General features: G+C 48.4%; 2 protein-coding genes and 1 long non-coding RNA gene across 4 annotated transcripts in view; 1 reads left to right on the top strand and 2 right to left on the bottom strand.

The window, feature by feature from the left end:
- Positions 1-2,021: 2,021 nt before the first annotated feature.
- On the bottom strand, positions 2,022-11,779 carry LOC107314059 (T-cell surface glycoprotein CD8 alpha chain). Of its 2 annotated transcripts, none has more exons than XM_015862932.2 (6): positions 11,639-11,779; positions 5,527-5,895; positions 5,119-5,214; positions 4,349-4,465; positions 3,889-3,919; positions 2,022-2,885 (listed from the first exon to the last, which is right to left on the bottom strand). In XM_015862932.2, the coding sequence occupies exons 1-6, from the start codon at positions 11,682-11,684 to the stop codon at positions 2,831-2,833; spliced, it is 714 nt and encodes a 237-aa protein (XP_015718418.2). In that variant the 5' UTR covers positions 11,685-11,779; the 3' UTR covers positions 2,022-2,830. The 2 variants fall into 2 exon arrangements, with proteins under 2 accessions (XP_015718418.2, XP_015718419.1); XM_015862933.2 differs by lacking the exon at positions 5,527-5,895 and adding an exon at positions 10,693-11,061.
- On the top strand, positions 6,798-8,053 carry LOC107314060. The gene is made up of 3 exons (XR_001555286.2): positions 6,798-7,043; positions 7,143-7,220; positions 7,343-8,053. It is a non-coding gene; the product is annotated as an uncharacterized LOC107314060 (long non-coding RNA).
- The window catches only part of LOC107313870 (T-cell surface glycoprotein CD8 alpha chain-like), a 35,160-nt gene continuing 24,301 nt past the window's right edge, over positions 9,290-20,148 (bottom strand). The window contains exons 5-6 of the mRNA XM_032444049.1: positions 14,091-14,207; positions 9,290-9,379 (exon numbers count right to left, since the gene is read on the bottom strand). Coding sequence (XP_032299940.1) covers positions 9,363-9,379; positions 14,091-14,207 — 134 coding nt within the window. The 3' untranslated portion in view covers positions 9,290-9,362. The remainder of the gene's footprint in view (positions 9,380-14,090; positions 14,208-20,148) is intronic.

Consider the following 20,148-nt stretch of genomic DNA (forward strand, 5'->3'; position numbering starts at 1 on the left):
TCTGCTGCTCTGTGAGGTATTTGTGATTAAGGAAAGTCTTTTCCTGCAGGGACTTCAGTGCTGTAAGCTGCAGGCAGCAATTGCAGGCTGGATGTTCAGCTATGCCTGCTAAAAATCAGTGTTTCTCTGCTGAAATACTGCAGTGCTTTGAGTCTTCTGTCCATAAGTCAGCTTAATTAACTTGCACAGCAGCTGCAGCAAGAGCTATGCATTAGAAACAACAGGTTAGAGCTTCTGATCCCTGCTAACTTAGATCTCACTCCTCCTGTTGCTTTCATTCTTCCTTTATCACATCTTACAACATGGCTGCTGCTAAACTTCACCCTTCAAGTTATTTATGGCTGCTCAGGTTTAACAGAGCAGTAAGTTTGGGTTTGGTTTTCCTTGCAAGGTTAGTTTGCCTACTGCAATATACTGTTTTCTTCTCTCTGCTTTTCTGTGTAGACACTGATGTGTCTCTGGAAACATTATGCCCTATAAACCATCCCCATTCTCGTGCTCTTTCTTCCTGCATAGGGAACAGTGCTTTGAGAACAGAAGAAAAAGATGAGAGAGCACCAGAGATGGTCTGTAATGGGTAAAGCTGTAATGCAGTGCTGGGTTACCACACAAAAATTAATGCAAGCCTCAGTATTTATGCACAAGAGAAGCGTGGTTTAACAAGATGAGTGAGATAACAGTCTGTCGTTCCTTGCCAGCTGCCTTTGGAAGTTAAACTTTGGCTTTTTCCTCTGTGATTTTCAGTGTGTGAAGGGTAAGGCCTTGTTTCCTCCATGCTTTCCTTACTGCTGGCTGCGCCTGAGCTCTGCCTTTATGGGATGTGTTTGGGTAGCGATATCAATAGGTTCCATAGGGAAGCACAGCTTTATATGCACATTCCAATTACAAAGCCCTGGTAGTCTGTCCCAGTTTGGGTTCTGCTTTACAACCAACACGTTGTAAGGATGGCTTTGGCTTTGGCTGTGTCAGTCTCCCTGCAGGACCAGAATCTTGGTGCAGCCCTGCACGATGGTGCATCTGTATAACATCTGTAGCTGCTAATGCCCAAATATGTGTGTTTCACACTACTTAGGGTATTGCTTTCCTGTGCTTTTCCCTACAGGACTGACCTCTGGAGGCTCTCGTAGCAGCAGAGCTCTGCTAATTATTGCACACATGGGTTGTGTCATTTTAAAGAGCAGCAGAGCATACGGGGGAAAGAATACAGAGTAAATGCTTCTGCGAGGTTCTCTGTTCAGTGTTAATGCCTTTATCTCACTGCATATCACCTACCGTGTTGTGCACACAGCAAGAAGGAGCAACCAAGGGGAGCTAACATCAATGCGAAGAGCTGCCTCTTGTATTTCTTTGGTTAGGATGGCTTCTTATTTTCTTACATCTCTGTACCTCTGGATACGTCTGTGCCAAGTGAGGTATGGGGATAATAACTGCACCAGGGCTGCTCTTGGTGTGGAGCCATCTGAGCTGCTGGGAGAGGATCTTGGGGGTGACATCGTTGGAGCATTGCCTGATGGGTTACAGGAGTGTGGCTGCATGTGGGGTTGCCCAATGCTGCAATTCAGTGACTGAGAACAAGAAGAAACAGCTCTAAAGGTGAAGCAGTGATTCTGGTGCACTCTAATGAGCTTTAGAGGTGCTCATTTACTCTGTCTTTTTCCAGTTTACACTGTTAGGAACTAAGCTATAAAGTTGCTTCTCACTCGGTTTCTCTCATCCCCCGCTGTCCCCCCCCTCTGCAAAGAGCTTCATGTTGTTTTTCCCCAGGCCTTTATCAGCCCCTTGGAGACAGCACTGAAACCTTTATCTCCTCCACCTTCACGGTGCAGGGGAGTTTCTGGGCCCATCCTGCGTCTCCCTGAGGAAATCAGTGCAGAGATTGTCTCAAGGCTGCAGTAACTTGGAACCTAAACTGCGGCGTCTGATGCCCTTTCATGTGACTGCCTCCAGCCCTCAGTTATATTTGCACATGGGGTTTTGGCTTCTCTGAGACTAGAAAGCGAAAGAAAGAAAGAATTAGTGAATCTGGCTGGAAACGTTGCTTTATTTTATCTCAGGTGTTGACGTGTCAGTGTAACAAGGGATTATTTACATCAGAAAAGATAAACAGAACTCTCTTTCACAGTGCTCCAAGTAGAATCATGCTGAAAGTCCCGCTTAGCCAAAGCAAGTAATAAAGGCTGTTGATTTAATAATACATAACCATTTATTCCAGAAAGAAGGGAAATCCCGCTCTGTGCCCAGGTGGAAGTGCTGAGCAGCAGTGGGTGTGGGGCCAGCAGCAGGATGAAGGGAGCCAAGGGGAAGTAGGAAACTTCAGCCTGCAGGAGTGTAAAACCCCCAAAAGTACAGCCCTTATATCCGTGTTTGCTTTCTCAGCGCAGCCCTGTGTTATATGAGATGAAGCTTTGCTCGGGGCTGGGTTTGGATGGGGCTTTGGGCACCCAGCCCATGGCTGGGGTTGGGATGTGAAGGTCTATAAGGAGGCATCCAACCTGAGCCATTCTGTGACTTTATGAAACTCTGAGGGGGTGCACAGCAACACGAAAAAGAGGGCAGGTGTCCAGTCTATATCCTTATTTCTCATCCACTTATCACCAGTGGGTGTTTGCATCAGGGCTGCTGGAACCATGGAGCTGCGCTGGGTCAAAAGCTGATACTGGGCCTTTGGAATCCAATGGAAAAGCTCTGGTTCTGTAAGAGCTGTGCTTCAGGGAGGTGCAGGCTGAGTCACTGTGTCCTATTCTCAGGATAGCTGTGTGGGTGATGTGCGAGGTGGCCTTTGGCAGCACTGGCTCCCAGATGCTGACCAGCAGCCGGGCGCTGCAGCTGCTCATATGTGTCGGGTTGGCACGGGGGGTTTCGCACCAGGCTTCCCGTTTGGAGGTCTAGAGAGAAGGGAAAGAAAGGATTTAGTTGGGTTTGCAGTGAGCAGGGGGGTAGTTCCCATCCCAATGTGCAGCCTGGGACCTCCCAGCTGTGAGCATCACTGCATTCCCTTTGCATTCATGCAGCATCTGTGTGCTGCAAAGCAATACATGAAATAATGAAATAGGCTTCCAGTGTGCCTTGTCTCAGGCAGTGGCAACAGAAGGTGCTCCTCTAAATAAAAGCCCCAGTATTCTCCATGTAGATGGAGGGATCTGCTTTCAGCTAACACAACTAGAGGTTTTCCCTATTAGTAGCAGTGAGTGACTCAAATTCTATTATAAAACATCTCTTTCTTGATTATAAAACTCATGGATGCGTAACCAGCAGGCTGAATTTATCAGCTGCAAGGTGCTCCGTTTGCAGAGGTATTAAAGGGCTGTTTGCAGCCTCTCTTGCAGCACCAGCTTTGGCAGCGCTCACGTGGTTCAACACCCCTCTGTGCAAGCCCTGCAAAGGGCTCAGCACCAACCTTGCAAAGTGCAGAAGTGGTTTTCTGCAGAGCAGGCGGGGTGAGACCAGCTGCTGGTGAGATCAGGCTGCAGGAGCGAGGTCTGTGCTGCTGGTGGGCAATGGGAGTTGTTGTTCAAAAGTGGTTTGAACTGCAGCCTGCGACGTTATTGTTCTGACAGCGAGTTCTTGGGATGATGAGGGGGATGGGGAGGGATGAGCACTGGGGGGTGTGCAGAGGGTTCTTGTTTCTGCTGCTGCCTCCTGGCTCTGTGTGCACTGTCATCAGCGCTCAGTGATTCGAATGATAGAAGCTTCTTTTCTATTTGCTTATCTCTCTTTCTTTCCCCTCTCCCGCTCTCAACAATTACACAGCCCCCTCCTATCTGCTGTACGCTGGAAGAAGAAAGTCCAGGTGCATTTTGGTGTTTCCTGTGCCACCTGCTTGCCTTACAGCCCAGTATTAATGCTACAGACTTCAAGACAAAAGCATCCCCGTTGTCGCTTACTGACCTTTTACACCTGCATCGCCGTCTTCTGGTCTCTAAAATGGAAAAAAAGCAAACAGTTCAGAGATATGAAGTCACAGCATAGTTTCAATCCTCGCTGCTGCTACAAACATACACTGGAGGGCAGAGCGGTACAGAGTGCTCCTTTCAGCCGACGCTTGCTAAAGGCACTGTGTCTGGTCTTAGGATCTAAGGTAGAGCCAGTGCAATTGGGTAGAGTAGCATTCCTCTCTTTGTAATTTATTGTCTGGCAATAGGAGGTGATAAATATTTCTGAAGCTAAATGTGTGGATGAGAAAAATATGGAAAATGGTTTTAAGAGGGGTCCTTCTGCATTCCCTGTGTCCTGAATACTCAATGGCTGCATGAGTGCATTCAGCACGGAGCCCATTCCCTGGAGGAGCGGGCTGTAATTGTGGTGTGAGGCTCCAGGAAGCTCTGCAGGGTGTCAGGGTGCGACTTACTTTGGCAGAGCACGATGGTGACGATCAGAGCTACAAGGAGCACGAGGCAGACACCAGCAAGGGGAGCCCAGATGAAAATCTCACAGTAGAAATTCAGCAGATTCTCGTTGCTTGTTCCTGCAGGATGAAAGGAGAGAGAGGAGAGAGGAAGGGCCCATCTCCCAGCTGTGGTGATGTGCAGCTGTGGCAGAGCCATTGGGAGGTCCTGCAGCACAGGGCTCTGAGCAAGTCTGATGGTAGGTGTAGGTGAGGAGGGGGCTTATGTAGGACACAGAGAGAGGGGTGCAGACCAGGCATGTCCACAGGTTACATTCCCAGCTGTGGGCATCGTGCTGGGGAGCAGAGGGAGGACGTGTAGCCAGAAGACTTGAGAAGTCGCCTTCTAGGGCTAAAACCAGTGCTGGCTCCAAATGCTTTCCCTTCTTTTGGTGTTGCCCAGTTATCAGAAGTCTTGAGTCTTTTAAGTCATCCCAAGTGGGGTAAAACTTGGGTTTGGAATCATGAAATCAATGAGGTTTAAAAAGATCACTAAGATAATCTAGCTCAAGAATGGCCACCACGTTCCTCAGTACTACGTATACTCATTTCTTGAACACCTCTGGGAAAGGAGACTTCTCTGCTTCCCTGTGCATCCTGTGCCAAAATGGTGTTACTTTCATCCCCTCATCAGCAGCTCACTGATGAAGCTCAAGATATTTCCCCTCACCCTGCATCCCAAATTGCCTGTAGTCAGCATAGGCTTTTATTTCATCTACCCACAGCTGGGTTACCTGGATCCGAGCTCTGTAAGCAGATGTCCTTCTTGGTGATGAGGCTGCTCTGCGTGGTGGCAGCAGGTGTGGTGGGTGCTGCTGTGGTTGTTGTGACTAAAAATAAATGAGATGAATACAGTGAGATTGAATACAAGAGCTTTCTCTCACCCCAGCTGGGACATGGCCACCACAGAAGGGATTTTCAACAGTGATGCCCCAACATGCTGCCAAACCAAATGAATTGAGTGCTGAGGACTCCGAATTTCTTAATAGTGCCCTGAGCCTGTATGAGGAGGAGCAGTGCCTGTGTGATGAGACGGCTTGGGCAAAGAAGCAGGGCCATGGGGAGTGTGGGCGATGGGCCGGGTTGAGAAGGCACGGGCAGGGGAGCTGGGTGTAAGCGAGGTGGGTGAAGCTGTTGCTGACCTGGGAAGAAGGCGGGTTGTCCAGAGCTGAAGTGCAGCACCTGGTTGACATTGGTGATGCAGAAATAGGTTCCCTGGTCCTGCGCCATGAAGGACTTCACCACCAGCCGAAAGACATTGCCTTGTTTTGACCCCTCAAACTGTGAAGATGCTTGCACGTTTCCTGGCCAGGTGGTCTTGGAAAACATGGAAATGTAGACAATGAAGTGAAGTTTCCCATCCTTGTCCTGTCGAATCCAGGAGACACCACTGTCACTGTTGTAACTTGGACACTCCAGCTCCACACGTTGTCCCTCCGTGGGGTGCTTCATATTCCTATCGAGGAACCTGGCCTCCATTCTGTTCCTCTGTCCCTGGGCGCCGGTGCAGCCTGTGGGCAGAAGTCGGCCATGTCCCCTCAGGTGCTGCTCAGGAAGAGCTCCTGGGGCCTTTGGGCAGGGCTCTTCCCTGCTGGTGCAGTGCGTGGCAGGCAGGCAGGTGGGCTGTGAGGGTGAATGCGGAGGGATGGCCCCAGTATCCAGCACGCTTGGGTGCTGTGCTGAAGTCCCTGGGGACTGACCATTGAGAGCGCCGGGCTCTGGAGATGGCTGGTAGCCTTGAGAAGGCAGCCCTTCAGCTGCCTTGTGTGGGCTGCTGCCCATTTCCCAGCTTCTTTGCCAGGTGGTTCCCCACTAACAACTGCCCCTGCCCCCTCTCTCCCCTTCCCATCCCCTCCAGCAACACCAGTCTGAACAGGCTCTGTTCCTGCTGCGTATCTTTCCCCATGGTCCCTTTTACCCATGTTCTTGGCCGTGGTGCAGGGAATGCCTTCTCCCACTGTTCTCCTTCCTCCCAGCACAGGTGCCCCGTAAGCCCGCTTCCATACTCACAGAGCCCCAGGCTGAGCAGGAGAGAGCAGTGCAGGAGACCCGCGCCATCGTCCTCGGGGCGGTGCAGCGCAGCGCGGCTGATCTTTTGTCACTGAACTTTGGAGGCAGCGTAACTTATAGGAGAGGATGTGATGTCACAGGACCCTCTTCTGTGAAGAGCAAGGGTTCAGCCTCTGTGGTGGAACAGCGTGAGAAAAGCTTTCTGCAGCTCTTCATCTGTGACCCAGATCTTGGGTTGCTTATTGTTATTAGCATTGTTTTAAATTGATGCTTCTTGGATTTAGCTGCAGTGTCTTCAGCTGAGATGCCGCCGACGGTCACATTCCTGCTTGAAGTCTGATCAGTCTTTGCAGACTGCTTTCTCTCTCAGCCATTTGGGTCGTTCTCATCGTGTCCAGTTGTGCAGCATAAGAAGTCAAGTCCCGTGTCATGGACATGCGCCACAAACCATATTTCTTGGCCGATATTTTATTTAATGTAGTATTTTCTTCTTTTTGCAGATGAAGAAGACCTGGGAATGTTTTACACCTGCACTTTTCATCCCCGAGCCCATGCATTGCTGATAGATATCTGAGTACTTCAGCCCTGTTGTTCTCTGCAATTGTTCTCTGTTATTTCTCTGTAGAAGCTGCTGTGTGGGAGGCAGGAGGTCTGTGATGTGGCACCCACCAAGGCAGCCTCGTGCCCCAGTGGCACACAGATATAAAGAACAGAAAGTTACCCCGTGTTTTTTCTTCTCCAACCACAGGGACTTCCGCCATGCCAAAAAACCACTCCATACCTGCTTCAGCATTCAGAGGCCATCTCTAGGTGACCACACATGCTGGTAAGTCTTTAGACTTCCTGCAGCTCTGCACAAAGAGTCTCAACAGCTTTGATCAGCTGCTGTTTGATTCTTTTGTTGGTATTTTCTGGCTTTCTTGCTTTTTCTCCTTTTCATTGTGTGAGGTGTTGTTCCATGACTGCTTTGGAAAGCACAGCCCTGTTCCTGGCTGTGAGAAACCTGGCACTGCTGAGTGATGAAACTGCTGTTGTGCGTGAAAGTGAGCTGGAAAACAAAGAATGCAACAAGACAGCGAGTTGGGTCAAGCAGCATCACCACAGCAGGAGGCATGCCTGGGATGTGAGATGAAATAGGGCATCCCTTTGACTTCAGCCTTCTTTCAGGACCTTCAAATGAAGAAAAATTGTGGTTGAAGGAGAAGCGTTCAATGAAATAAGGACCGATGAGTACTTTTTTGTTGAGATAAAACCGAGTTACTGCTGTTGAGTTACACCTCAGATGGACTTGGCCACAAAGGCCAGAGATGCGTTGTGAAATCTGATGGCAGAAGCAGCAAAACCATCTGCTGGTGGTGAGTTTGTTGAGCATGGACAGCATCGGAGATGCAATTGGCCCTGATTAAAAGGGGGGTTTCCCTCAAATCTGTTGGTGTCAGTCAGCTCTTGCAGGGTGGTCTGAAGAAACAGACAAACCTGTGTAAAGCTGCTATTTCAGGAGATTTCCTTTGGCCGGAGATGAAATCCTTGATGCTACAGATACGACTCAACTCACTGTTTGCATGGGAGGTATTGATACGAAGCATGACGTCACTGAAGAAATGGATTCCTCGGTGCCATCAAAAGACACAAAGAAATCAATATGGATGTGGACAAAGAGGTCAAAATGGCAGTAAAGTGATTTTATTTAACATTTGTTGACACATCTGGTAGAGCTACTGATGGCGCCCAGGCTGTGGTTGGTAAAGAAGAGGGGCTTATGGGATTCATAGAAGAGAATGGAAATGCTGCCAGGAACTCGGGTCTGGTGAAACATCTCTGCATGGAATGTCAGGGAAATATAAGCAGAAAAGCTTTAAAAATGGGACCTGTCATGTCAGTTGTCATCAAATGTGTGAATTTCATGAAGCCCAATGGACTGAACCATCACCAGTTCCAAGCATCCCCTAAAAGTGCGGATGCTGATAATGGAGCGGTCGTTTACTTTTTTAAAGTGAGGTGTGTAAGTCGTGGTAAAATGCTGAGCAGTTTTAGGATGTGCAGAATGAAATGGAATCATGTCTGGAATCAAAAGGAACATTTGTGTCAGAACGTGAGGCTGAAAACACACCACAGATGGAATGCTTCTGGTGGTTACAGCCTCTCCTTTAAGTAAGTGAAACATACGTCTTCCAGGTGTAACCCAACTTACCTGTGCTGCGATTCAAGCCATAGCAGTGTTCAAAATGAAACAAATGGGTGGTTCAAGTTAAGGCAAATGAATTTATAGACTTTGGCATGTCAGGAGAGATGAAATTTCAGCTCTGTAGGCCCTCCCTGCCTTTAAATACTGATGCAAAATGACAGCAGGAGGGGAGATGAGAATTAATTTTTGTGCTGCCTGATGAGGAGATTTCAGCTGGAAAAGGGAGGGCAGAAATCCTATCATGGACTCTGGCCAGACATGAAGCAATTTCAGCACAGTTTGGAGTGTCTTTTCAGTGGGTTCTTTTCTTCTTTTGAAACACTGGTTGGCAGGTGGTGGGATGGTGAGTTTCCCTGCACTCATGGAAATAGTTAAATAAAAAAACTCACAGAGAGAGAAGTTAAACCCATTTAATGGGAAAGATATTGCAAAAAAAGAGAGTTGCTTGGCCATCAGAGCTGAGTGCTGATATGGCTGGTTTATTGGTGATGTGGTGGAAGGCTCAGCTGTGCAGCACAGCGGTGCCTTTCCCAGCGTGGCACGGAGCTGCTGGGCTTCTTGGGGTCAGCGCTGTCCCCCGCGGTCTGGCTGTGTGAGAGCAGAGTGGGGCAGGAGCACATGTCAGGCGGCGGGAGGTGTGCAGTGCTGGTGGGCAGCAGAGGAGGAGCAGCCAAATGGCCGCGCTCCATCAGGGCAGCTGTGTGTGTTGCTGATGGGATCAGGGCGGTGCTTGAGGAGGACGCCTGTGTGCCTTCTGCTGAGCAGCCACGCAGCACTGCTTGCTTACGGTGAGCTCGGTCCTGCAAGCAGAAAATGGAGAGGTTGTGTAACAATCTCTCCTTCAGCATTAGTGCTGCTTGCTGCAGAAATTAATGCAGCTAATGCATCATAACGGGTAATGTTGATCAGAGTGAAACAGCTGAATTAAATGGCTGAGTAATATTTTCGATTTTGGCAATTTCAACCCAAATATGATGACATCAGAATGGCATCGTCAACACAGTTTGTCATTTCTTGTCCATTTACAATTTCTTTGTGTAATTCTAATAATGCCTTTTTATACCTTCTTATCTGCAAGTGTAAAATGTGATGAAGGTTTCTGTGCTCTGTGGTGTGAGGCTCCTGGAAGCTCTGCAGGGTGTCAGGGTGCAACTTACTTCGGCAGTGTGCGATGTTGATGGTGATGGCAGTGAGGAGCAGGAGGAGGCAGGTGCCAGCCAGGTTAACCCATATGACTGTATCATGGCAGAAACGTGGTGTGTTCTCATTGCTTGTTCCTGCAGGAAGAAAGGAGAGAGGAAAAGGGGAAAGGCCCAGTTGCAGACATCTGCCTGCATCCTGAAATGCCTGTAGTCAGCAGAGACTTTAATTTGGGCTCTTCTGATCAAAGTATCACTGCTTCCAGAGCTGTGCCTCCCCACATCTGGGTTACCTGCATCCGGGCCCTGTTGTGTGCTGTTCTTCTTAGTGACCGGGCTGCTCTGTGTGGTGGCGGTGGTTGTGGTGGATGCTGCTGTTGTTTTGACTGGAAAGAAGAAATAAGTGCATACAGTGAGATATGGCAGAAGAGCTTCCTCCTGTCTGTTCCAGGACATGACCAGCAGAGAAAGAACATTCATGGGGTCTGCTTGGAACAGTGATGCTTTCACATGCTGTACAGCCCTGGAACCTAGGGATTTGGGCTCCTAATTTAGTATCTGTCTGCTCAGTTTTGTAAGCTCTTTCTTATCTGTCATAAAACATGTCATGAGAGTCATGGGAGTTTTTATGTGTGTTTTTGAGGTGCTTTCTGTATATGGTGGCTGTTGGGACTTAATTATGCCAGATGCAGTTTGTGAGGAGGTGGAATCTTTGTGGCCTTTGTAACTCTCATCCCTCAGAGCTGCTGATGGGATTGAGAAGTGCTTCTGGGCTGTGCGAACACCTCTGTGTTTGGGCAGGGCTGGTACTATGAGCTGTTGGGCAGGGAGCCTGTATGAGGAGGAGCAGTGCCTGTGTGATGAGATGGCTTGGGAAAGAAGCAGGGCCATGGGGAATGTGGGCAATGGGCTGGGTTGAGAAGGAACAGGCAGGGGAGCTGGGTGTAAGTGAGGTGGGTGAAGCTACTGCTGACCTGGGAAGAAGGCGGGTTGTCCAGAGCTGAAGTGCAGCTCCTGGTTGATGAGGTTGATGCAGAAATAGATTCCCTGGTCCTGTGCCATGAAGGACTTCACCACCAGCCGTGGGGAGCTATCTCTCCATGATACCTCGAAGCGCTGAGATATTCTATTATACACATAAAATTTTCTGTTATATCGAGAGTTACTGGTGGCAATGTAGTGAAGGTTCCCATCCTTGTCCTGGCGGAACCAATAGGCTGCCAATGTGGTTCTGGATGTGCGGCACTCCAGCTCCAGCCGCTGTCCCTGCTGGGGGTGCTTCATATTCCTATCAAGGAACCTGGCCTCCATTGTGTTCCTCTGTTGCTGTGCAGTGGTGCAGCCTGTGGGCAGAAGTCGGCCATGTCCCCTCAGGTGCTGCTCAGGAAGAGCTCCCGGGGCCTTTGTGCAGGGCTCTTCCCTGCTGGTGCGGTGCGTGGCAGGCAGGCAGGTGGGCTGTGAGGGTGAATGCGGAGGGAGGGATCGGTGTCCAGCACACTTGGGTGCTGTGCTGGAGTCCCTGGGGACTGAGAATTGGGAGCGCCGGACTCTGGAGATGGATGCTGGCCTTGAGAGCAGCCCTTCAGCTGCCTTGTGTGGGCTGCTGCCATTTCCCAGCTTCTTTGCCAGGTGGTTCCCCACTAACAACTGCCCCATGCCCCCTCTCTCCCCTTCCCCATCCCCTCCAGCAACACCAGTCTGAACAGGCTCTGTTCCTGCTGCGTATGGCGCTGCAGTCCCACCGCTCCCACTTCCCTGCGCATCCCTGTTTAGCCCTGAATTCCATCCTTTGGGTTTTTCTTTTCTTTCCCTTTGTTTTCTTTTGCCCATGTTCTTGGCCGTGGTGCAGGGGGAATGCCTTCCCCCAGTGTCCTCCTTCCTCCCAGCACAGGTGCCCCGTAAGCCCGCTTCCATACTCACAGAGCCCCAGGCTGAGCAGGAGGAGCAGTGCAGGAGACCCGGCCATCGTCCTCGGGGCGGTGCAGCGCAGCGCGGCTGATCTTTGTCACTGAACTTTGGAGGCAGCGTAACTTATAGGAGAGGATGTGATGTCATCAGGACCCTCTTTTGTGTGAGTCCATGTTCGGCCTCTGTGGTGGAACAGTGAGAAATGATTTCTGAAGCTCTTCATCTGTGATCCAGAACTTGGGCTTACTTATTTTTGTTTGCTTATTTGCTAATGTTGCCTCAGGTATTTTGCTGCAGTGTCCAGTTGAGATTCACACTGACAGTGATCCATCTTGGAGTCTGATCTGTCTCTACCTGCTGCTGTCTCCCAGATATTTGGGGCTATCACATCATGACCTGATCTACAGAAAACCATGCCATCTTCCCTTCAGTGGCCATGGAGTGCAAGTTGTCTTTTATGTTGGAGATTTTATTTGATTTCATTCCATATAAAGGTCGGTCCTTCTGCATTTTTCATCTTTGATTCCACACGTTGTGGACATGTCACTGAGTTCTGTATCTTAGTTGTTCTCTGCAGTTGTACTTTGTAGTTTCTGTGCTGATGCTGCTTTGTTGAAGGCAGGAGGGCTGTGTTGAAAGCCTTATGCTCCAGTGCCATGAAGAGGTTTTTTTGCATTTATTTTTTTACATCTTGTGACTTTCTTCCCCAACCACAGGCACTTCCACCCTGCCAAATATCCCCAGTGTTCTTCAACATTCAAGGCACTTGCTGCTGCCTCCAGGTGACCGCTCACATGCTGTTGGTGGTTTGGACTTCCTGCAGCTTTGCATGTGACTATTTCTCTAGCCTGGTGTTATTTGTTTCCTTGTTTGGTATTTCCTGGTTATCCTGTTTGTTTGGTTACTTTTACTTATATTTCACTTCTGAGGTGCTTTTCAATGACTCTGTGGGTGTGCAACATATTGACTTGCCTGGGCTGCACTGAGTGATGAGGAGCAGTGTTAGGCACGAGCACAGGTGACTGCTGTTGTCACTGCTGAAATGCTCCTCCCAGCACCTCGCAGTGCTCACACCCACTGTTTGGTTTCCAGAAACACCCAACAAATATCAGTGAATGTCGGTCGCTGTTTTGTCAGACTGCCTCTCTGCTGCCGTCTGTCACGTGGCAACCCAACGTGGTGGAAAACTGGTGGGAAGGTTCTACTGCCATACCCTCACCTTCTGCCTCTGACATCACGAGCCAACTGGGTAAAACAGGAGGCGTTACTTTCAGAGTAGTCCTTTCAAAACTGGCTGTATTCTTAACACGTGGGTAAGAAATTAATTTAATTTTCAGTGCACATCCTTTGATTATCATGGCCGTTGGGTTGTGAGCGATGGCTGCACGGCTGGGGAATGCTGCCGCCTTGATGGTGGCGGTCGGCCATGGGAGGGCTGGGCCAGGGAGCGTGTGGGCTGCGGAGTTGTGCATGCCTGTATGGCTCCTGTGCCAGTGTTCCTGTTGTTCTGGGAGCCAGAAAAGCGGCAGTGCTGAGTGATGGAAGTGCTGTTGTGTGAGAAAGTGAGCTGAAGTGATGTGGGAGCTGGGCTCATTTCTTTGGGCCTCACAGCGCTTTGGTGAGTGAGGAAAGCGGGATTGAGGCCTGCTGAGCTCTGTGAGGCCTGTGGTGGTGTGAGACTGTGAGCCCTGTGACGTCTGCGTGGAGTAGAGCAGACCTTGACAAAATATAACTCTGATGGAGACATCTGTGTTTGATTAGGTGAAGCCACTGTGCTCCTGAGCCTCCACTGAGTATCCTAAGTAACAAATTGTCTGGGGCAGGGATCTTCCTTTACTGGGTTCACTGTTTGTATATAACTTAGCGCAAAGGAGTTTCTCCTTTCTGTGGAATCATAAGAATCTCCAAGGTGCAGAAAACCTGTAAGATCATCCAATCCAACCATTCCACTCTCACCAATATTCCCACTAAACCTTGTCCTTCAGTGCAACATCTAAACCTTTCTGGAATACTTCCAGTTTCAGTGAGGCCACCAGCTCCCCAGGCAGCCTGTTCCCATGCCTGTCCACTCTCTCAGAGAAGAATTATCCCCTAAGCTCTAATCTGAATCTTCCCTGGCGCAACTTATGCGAATCGTTCTAGTCCTAGTAGAAAATGAGAACTATATCGATAACGAATTAAATGACACAATGAAAGAGACAGAAGTTTGATTCAGCTTGTAGGGAAGAGTTTGGAATTGAGAGTTTGAGGCATTAGAAGTGGGTATTGATGTGCTGGGTTTATTGGTGATGTGGTGGAAGGCTCAGCTGTGCAGCACAGCGGTGCCTTTCCCAGCGTGGCACGGAGCTGCTGGGCTTCTTGGGGTCAGCGCTGTCCCCCGCGGTCTGGCTGTGTGANAACTTGATGATCATTGTGGTCCTTTTCATCCCACGCCATTCTACGATTCTGCCATTCTATGACTTACTTTGGTGGTGCATAATGATGATGGTGATGACAGTGAGGAGCAGGAGGCAGGTGCCAGCCACTCGAACCCAGAGGAAAACATCGCAGGAGGAGTTCGGCTTGTTCTCATTGCTTGTTTCTGCAGAAAGAAAGTAAATTTTTATTTTATTTTATTTTATTTTCTTTATTTTTATTTTTTTAAGGTTGGAAAAGACCTAGAGGATCTTCCAGTCCAAACAGTCACCTATTAGCAATAGTGCTAACTAGACCATGTCCCTCAACACAACATGCAGTCGTTCCTTGAACACCCTCACATTCGGTGACTCCACCACCTCCCTGGGCAGTCCATTCCAGTGCCTGACCACCCTTTCTGAGAAGTAATACTTCCTCATGTCCTGCTTGAATCTCCCCTGCTGTAGCTTGAAACCATTCCCTCTCATTCCCATCACTAATGACACGAGAGAAAGAGGCTGGCACCAGCTCACTACATCCTCCCTTCAGGATGTTATAGAGAGCAATAATGTCTCCCCTGAGCCTCCTCTTGTCCAGGCTGAACATGCCCAGCTCCTTCAGGAGAGAGAGAGGAAAGGGGAAAGGCCCAGTTGCAGACATCTGCCTGCATCCTGAAATGCCTGTAGTCAGCAGAGACTTTGTTTTGAGCTCTTGTGATCAAAGCAGCACTGCTGGCAGAGCTGTGCCTCCCCACAGCTGGGTTACCTGCATCCAGACCGGGCTGCTCTGGGTTGTGGCAGTGGGTGTGATGTGTTCTGCTGCTGTTGTGAGTAGATAGAAAAATGGATGAATACAGTGAGATACAAGAAAACAGCCTTCTCCCCCTCCTGCCAGGCCATAGATAAACATAATGGCCAGCATTGGGTGGACCCCGTAGGGCCTACTTTGTGATGCTATGACACTCTGAGGTCTGTTTCCATTGCTGAGCTGCCCAGCCATGAAATCTGAGGGCTGTGGGCTCAAAATTTCTTCCCAGCATAGGCAGTCTCATGTCCTCATTTGCTGCTCTGAGAAAGATTAAAGCTTTCTCTTGTCCTCACATCTCCAAATGCCTGCAATCAGCACATCCTTTAATTCATGAAGCTGCAAACAATTCAGCACTGCTGGCAGAGTGTTTGCCCCACTGCAGATTGTTACCTGGATCCGGGCTGTGCCAGAAGATGTCTTTCTTTGTGATCTGACTGCCCTGGGTGGTGGCCACGGGTATGGTGAGTGCTGCTGTTGTTGTGACTGGAAAGAAGAAATAAGCAAACTCAGCAAGGTACAGCTGAAGAGCTGCCCCCTATCTGTGCCAGGACATGGCCAGCATAGGGAAAACTACTACAGGGTCTGTTTGAATGCTGCCCAGCCCTGGAAACAGAAGGATCCAGGCATCTAATTTCTTATCAGCACCCTTACCGTGTGACATCTTTGTTAAGTCTCTTATAAAACATTCTGGCAGCAGCCCGGATCCAGGTTAACTAATCTGCATGGGCAGACCACTCAGGCAGTCAGTGCTGAATGTTTGCAGCATTCATGAACTAATAGGCTGTGTCTCGTACTGCTAGCTATTGGGGTGTTGATGTGACAGAGAATGCCTACTATTCTTTTACCTCAGTACACGTAACTGAGAAACATGAAACTATCCTAAAGATGCTCAGATTAATTTCTGAAAGGGTCTGGAAGAAACTCTGAACTCGCAGCCCTGAGTTTTCATTGGCTGAGGCAGCTCAGCAAAATTGCCAAGCAGAACCTCACATCAGAATGTCACAGCAATCACAGGACAGAGTATGGCCCTATGGCGGGTCCCCCAGTGCTGGCCATTATGTTCATCTAATGGTCGACCAAAGGAAAGGGAAGAGGCTGTTTTTCTTTTATCTTTCACTGTCATTCATCCAATTTTCTATCCACTCACAACAGCAGGACAACACAGCACACCCCCTGCCAACAAACCCAGAAGCAGCCGTCACAAAGAGGATACAGCACACACATGGTCTGGCATGCAGGTAAACCCAGTCTGTGGGGAGGCAGGGGTCTCTGCAGCAGTGGCCTGCTTTTGATCAGAAGAGCCCAAAACAAAGTCTGTGCTGACTACAGCATTTCAGGATGCAGGCAGATGTCTGCAAACTGGGCCTTTCCCCTTTCCTCTCTCTCTCCTGAAGGAGCGGCATTTCAGCTGGCCAAGAGTAAGCTCACGGGGAGACATTATGTGCTCTCTAAACACCTGAAGGGCAGGATGTAAGTGAGCTGGGGTCAAGCCTCTTCTCACGTGTCATTAGCGATTAGAAACAGAGGAATCGGTTTCAGAGCTACAGCAGGGGCGATTCAGCAGGACATGAGGAAGTATTACTTCTCAGAAACATGGGCGTGGTCAGCCCACTGGAATGGACTGCCAGGGAAGTGGTGGAGTCCACCAAATGTGGGGTGTTTCAAGGAAGTGACTGGATGATGGGTTGAGGGACATGGTTTAGTGGGAGCTATTGCTAATAGGTGAACGGAAGGACTGGATGATCTATTAGGTCTTTTCCAACCTAAAAAAAACAAAAATAAAAATTAAAAAATAAAAAAAAATAAATAAATAAATAGAAATAAAATAGAAATAAAATAAAATAAAATAAAAATAAAATACTTTTTTCCTGCAAGAAGAGACAATGAGAACAACCAAACTCCATCCTGTGATGTTTTCCTCTGGTTCGAGTGGCTGCACCTGCCTCCTGCCCCTCATATGTAATCACCATCATCATTATGCATCCACCAAAAGTAAGTTATAAATTGCAGAGATCGTAGAATGGCGTGGGATGAAAAGGACACAATGATCATCAAGTTTCAACCTCTGCTATATGCCCAGGTTGCCAACCAGGCGGACCAGGCTGCTCCAGAGCCACATCTCAGCCTGGCCATTTGAATGCCATGCAGGGCATGGGCATCACAGCCTCCTTGGGCAACCTGTTCCAGTGTGTCCACCCACACTTCTTTGGGTGAAAAACTACCTCTTAATCTCCAACCTTAACCTCCCCTGTCTCAGTTGCACCCTGACACCCTGCAGAGCGTCCTGAAGCCTCACACCCACCCAGCACAGTCCGCTCCTCCAGGGGAATGGGCTCTCTGCCGATTGTCCTCACTCAGCCACTGTGTATCCAGGACATGGGGATGTCAAAAGGACCGCTCTCAAAGTCCTATGCCTAAAATTTTTCCTCAATTTCAGTTATCTTTTGAATATTATTTATCATGTTCTGCACTGTCAGATGGTAGTTGATAACACAGAAATACTATTCTACCAGACTGCATTACCTCTACCATCCTGAAATCTGTATTTCAGCTTTGGAAGTACCAGAACCAAAAGCACTGTGAAATAACAGGAGAAACATGCATAAGAATGTGTTCCGCAAAGCCAAAATGCCAACACTCACCAAACAGCAGATTCAGGCTATAGCCCACCTCCTTAATGCAGACCCTGCAGAGTCCTACTACTGCTGAAAGCAGTCAGTGCTACATGTCTGGGAAGTGCAAAAAGGTTTTCTCAATTTTCATACTGAAATGCATTAACATCGCCCCAAGAAGATCAGCCACGTTGCAAAGGTAGGTTGAGAAAGCCACATTTCTCTTTTCCCCCTATAGTAGAAGAATGCTTAACATTGAGAGAAAAATCTCGGACAACTTTCAGATCAACTCTCTCATCTCTTACACTTACAAAATAGATTCATATGCTTTACCATGCAACAAGTAGATGGATGATCAAAACCAACCACGATCTCACCCTCCTTGTCACTTCGCAGGACGAGCTCACGTAGCAAGCAGTGCTGCGTGGCTGCTCAGCAGAAGGCACACAGGCGTCCTCCTCAAGAACGCCCCTGATCCATCAAGCAACACACACAGCTGCCTGATGGAGCGCGCCAATTTGCTGCTCCTCCTCTGCTGCCCACCAGCTACTGCCACCTCCTGCCACCTGACATGTGCTCCTGCCCCAACTCGCTCTCACACAGCCAGAAACCGCGGGGGACCGCGCTGACCCCACAAAGAAGCCCAGCAGCTTTCCGTGCCACAGCTGGGAAAGGCACCAGCTGTGCTTGCACAGCTGAGCCTTCCACCACACTCACCAATAAACAGCATATCAGCAACAGCTGCTGATGGCCAAAGGCAATCTCTTTTTTGCAAATATCTTTCCCCATTAAATGGGTTTTAACTTCTCTCTCTTGAGTTTTTTTATTTAACTATTTCCCAATGAGTGCAGGGACAACTCACCATCTCACTACCTGCAAAGTGGTTTCAAAAAAGAAGAAAGAACCCACTGAAAAGCCACCTCCAAACTGTGGCTGAATAGCTTTTCAATGCTCTGCCCAGAGTCCGATGACGTGATCTTCTGTCCTCCCTTTTCCAGGTGAAATCTCCTCATCAAAAGGCCAAAAAAAGCCCCAACGAAAAAAAAATTTAATTCTTCCAAACTTTTCCCCCCCCCTCCTGCTGTCATTTTGCATCAGTATCTAAAGCAGGGAGGGCCTACAAAGCTGAAACTTCATCTCTCCTGACATGCCAAAGTCTGTTAAATGTTCATTTGCCTTACTTGAACCACCCATCATTTGTTCATTTTGAAACACTGCTTTATGGCTTTGAATCGCAAGCACAGGTAAGTTGCGGTTACACCTGGACGTACGTATGTTCAGCTTAATTAAAGAGAGGCGTGTAACCACCAAAGAAAGCATTCCCATCTGTGGTGTGTTTTCAGCCTCACGTTCTGACAACAAATGTTCCTTTTTGAATTCAGACATGATTTCCAATTTTCATTCTGCAAACATCCTAAAAGCTTGCTTCAGCATTTTACACGACTTTACACACCTCACTTTAAAAAAGTAAACGACATTCCAATTATCAGCATACTGCTACTTAGGGAATGCCTGAACTGTGATGGTTCAGTCCCCTGGCTCATGACATTCACACAATTGAAATGACAACTGACATGACAGGTCCCATTTTTAAAGCTTTTCCGCTATATTCCCTGACATCCATGCCACGAGATGTTTCACCAAGACCCGAGTTTACTGCAGCCAAATTTCCATCTCTTCTATGAAGTCGCCATAAGCCAACTCTTCTTTACCACCAACAGCCTGGGCGCCATCAGTAGCTCTACCAATGTGTCAACAAAATGTTAAATAAAATCACTTTAACTGCACTTTTGACCTTCTTTGTCCACAATCCAAAATTGATTTCCTCTGTGTCTTTTGATGGCACTGCACTGGAATCCATTTCTTTTTCAAGTGACCGTCAATGCTTTCGCATCAATACGCTCCATGCAAACAGTGAGTTGAGTCGTAATCTGTACATCAAAAAAGGATTTCCATATCCGGTCCAAATGGAACAATCTCCTGAAATAGCAACTTTACTCGCATCTTTCTTGCCACAGGTTTTCTGTTTATTCAGTACCACTTGGCAAGAGCTGACTGACACCAAAACAGATTTGGAGGAAACCGCCCCTTTCAAATCAGGGCCAATTGCATGCTCTGATGCTGTCTGCATTGCTCAACAATGACTCACCACCAGCAGATGGTTTGCTGTTTTTTTTTTTTTTTCTGCCATCAGATTTTCACAGCATCTCTGGCCCTTTGTGGCCGAGTCCATCTGAGGTGTAACTCAACAGCAATAAACTCGGTTTTATCTCAAACACAAAAGTAACTCATCAGTCCCTTATTTCATTGAAAACACTTCTCCTTTCAACAACAATTTTTTCTTCATTTTGAAAGTCCTGAAAGAAGGCTGAAGTCAGAAGGGATGCCCATTTCATCTCACATCCCAGGCATGCTCCTGCTGTGGAGGATGCCCTGCTTGACCCACTCACTGTCTTGTTGGGCATTCTTTGTTTTCAGCTCATTTCACGCACAACAGCAGTTTCATCACTCAAGCAGTGCCAGGTTTCATCACAGCCAGGGAACAGGGCCTGTGCCTTTCCAAAGCCGTCCTGGAACAACACCTCACATCAATGAAAAGAGAAAAGCAAGAAAGCCAAAAAATACCAAACATAAAGAATCAAAACAGCAGGCTGAAAACAAAGCTGTTGAGAACTATTTGTGCAGAGCTGAGGAAGTCCAAAAGCCTTA

Source organism: Coturnix japonica, chromosome 4 (genome assembly GCF_001577835.2).
Source record: "Coturnix japonica isolate 7356 chromosome 4, Coturnix japonica 2.1, whole genome shotgun sequence".
Classification (NCBI taxonomy): Eukaryota; Metazoa; Chordata; class Aves; order Galliformes; family Phasianidae; genus Coturnix; species Coturnix japonica.

Excerpts from the sequence above, each read along its gene's own strand:
- LOC107314059 (XM_015862932.2), bottom strand. The coding sequence starts at position 11,684 with ATGGCCGGGTCTCCTGCACTGCTCCTCCTGCTCAGCCTGGGGCTCT. Across the intron at positions 4,466-5,118 it reads CTTACAGAGCTCGGATCCAG|GAACAAGCAACGAGAATCTG; the intron begins GTAACCCAGCTG and ends TTCATCCTGCAG. Across the intron at positions 2,886-3,888 it reads CGGCGATGCAGGTGTAAAAG|ACCTCCAAACGGGAAGCCTG; the intron begins GTCAGTAAGCGA and ends CCTTCTCTCTAG.